This window comes from Phaethon lepturus, unplaced genomic scaffold (genome assembly GCF_000687285.1).
Source record: "Phaethon lepturus isolate BGI_N335 unplaced genomic scaffold, ASM68728v1 scaffold45148, whole genome shotgun sequence".
Classification (NCBI taxonomy): domain Eukaryota; kingdom Metazoa; phylum Chordata; class Aves; order Phaethontiformes; family Phaethontidae; genus Phaethon; species Phaethon lepturus.
The window spans coordinates 679-1616 of NW_010560624.1; the positions used below are offsets into that span (position 1 = coordinate 679).

Genomic DNA, 938 nt, shown 5'->3' on the forward strand with positions numbered 1-938 from the left:
CCGGATCCTGGAGCCCCGGACGGAGCGGGAGGCAGCCAAGCAGCAGGTGCTGAAGAGGATCCAAATCTGGAAGAGGCAGCAGCAGCTGGCAGGGAACGGGGCCCTTTTTGAGGAGAACCTAGCTCTGCTGCAGAAGAGGTGAGGTGGCATGGGGTAGCGATGGGGGACCCAGAGCAACCCTCCTGCTCCCTCCGCTCCCGAGCCCACTGGCCTGAGGATTGCTGGGAGAGTGGTGGTCCGGCTCTGCTTTGGCTGAGGGTGCCCTTTTCCCCATGGTTCCCTTGGCAGATGTGAGAGTCTGGTCGAGGTTTACTTCCAGCTGCACCAGCAGGTGATGGCGGCGAGCGCAGAGCTGGGGGCTGAGCTGCTGCCCCGGCTGCTGGAGCGGGTCAGCGGGGTGTTATCCAGCCTGGTCAAGAGGTAATGGGCCGGGCGGCCGTGGTGGCAGAGGGGCAACGTTGGTCTGGAGAGGTTGGTGGCAGAGCTGGCAGGAGTGTTGTGCTGGGCACCATTGTCTCCTCTTGTCCCCAGCTCCTTCCTGGTGGAGAAGCAGCCCCCGCAGGTGCTGAAGACCCAGACCAAGTTCCAGGCGAGTGTCCGGTTCCTGATGGGCCCCCAGCTACTGAAGGCATCAGCCAAGCCCTACATGGTGCGGGCCGACATGGTGACAGAGAAGCAGGCACGGGAACTGGCGCTCAGCGCCTACAGCAATGTTCTCAGGTGAGCGGCCAGATGGCCACCACAGGGGTGAGGGGGCTGCCATGCCTCCACCGTGCCTTTGACCCCCTCCTCTGCCCAGTGAGAGCACAGGGGAGATCATGCATAACGTGGTGGCCTTGGAGACCAACCCCACCAGTGGGACCTGCTGTGCCAACTTCAAGAACGTAGTGAGTGCCACCAGCGAGGGGCCATACGGGGGCTGCGGGACAGGCTGGGGG

At 63.9% G+C, this 938-nt stretch overlaps 1 protein-coding gene across 1 annotated transcript in view; it reads left to right on the plus strand.

Moving 5' to 3' along the window:
- STAT6 (signal transducer and activator of transcription 6, interleukin-4 induced) overlaps positions 1-938 on the plus strand; it is a gene marked incomplete at both ends in the record, with an annotated part of 4015 nt that overhangs the window by 509 nt on the left and 2568 nt on the right. The window contains 4 exons of the mRNA XM_010293722.1: positions 2-138; positions 289-420; positions 532-720; positions 800-887. Coding sequence (XP_010292024.1) covers positions 2-138; positions 289-420; positions 532-720; positions 800-887 — 546 coding nt within the window. The remainder of the gene's footprint in view (position 1; positions 139-288; positions 421-531; positions 721-799; positions 888-938) is intronic.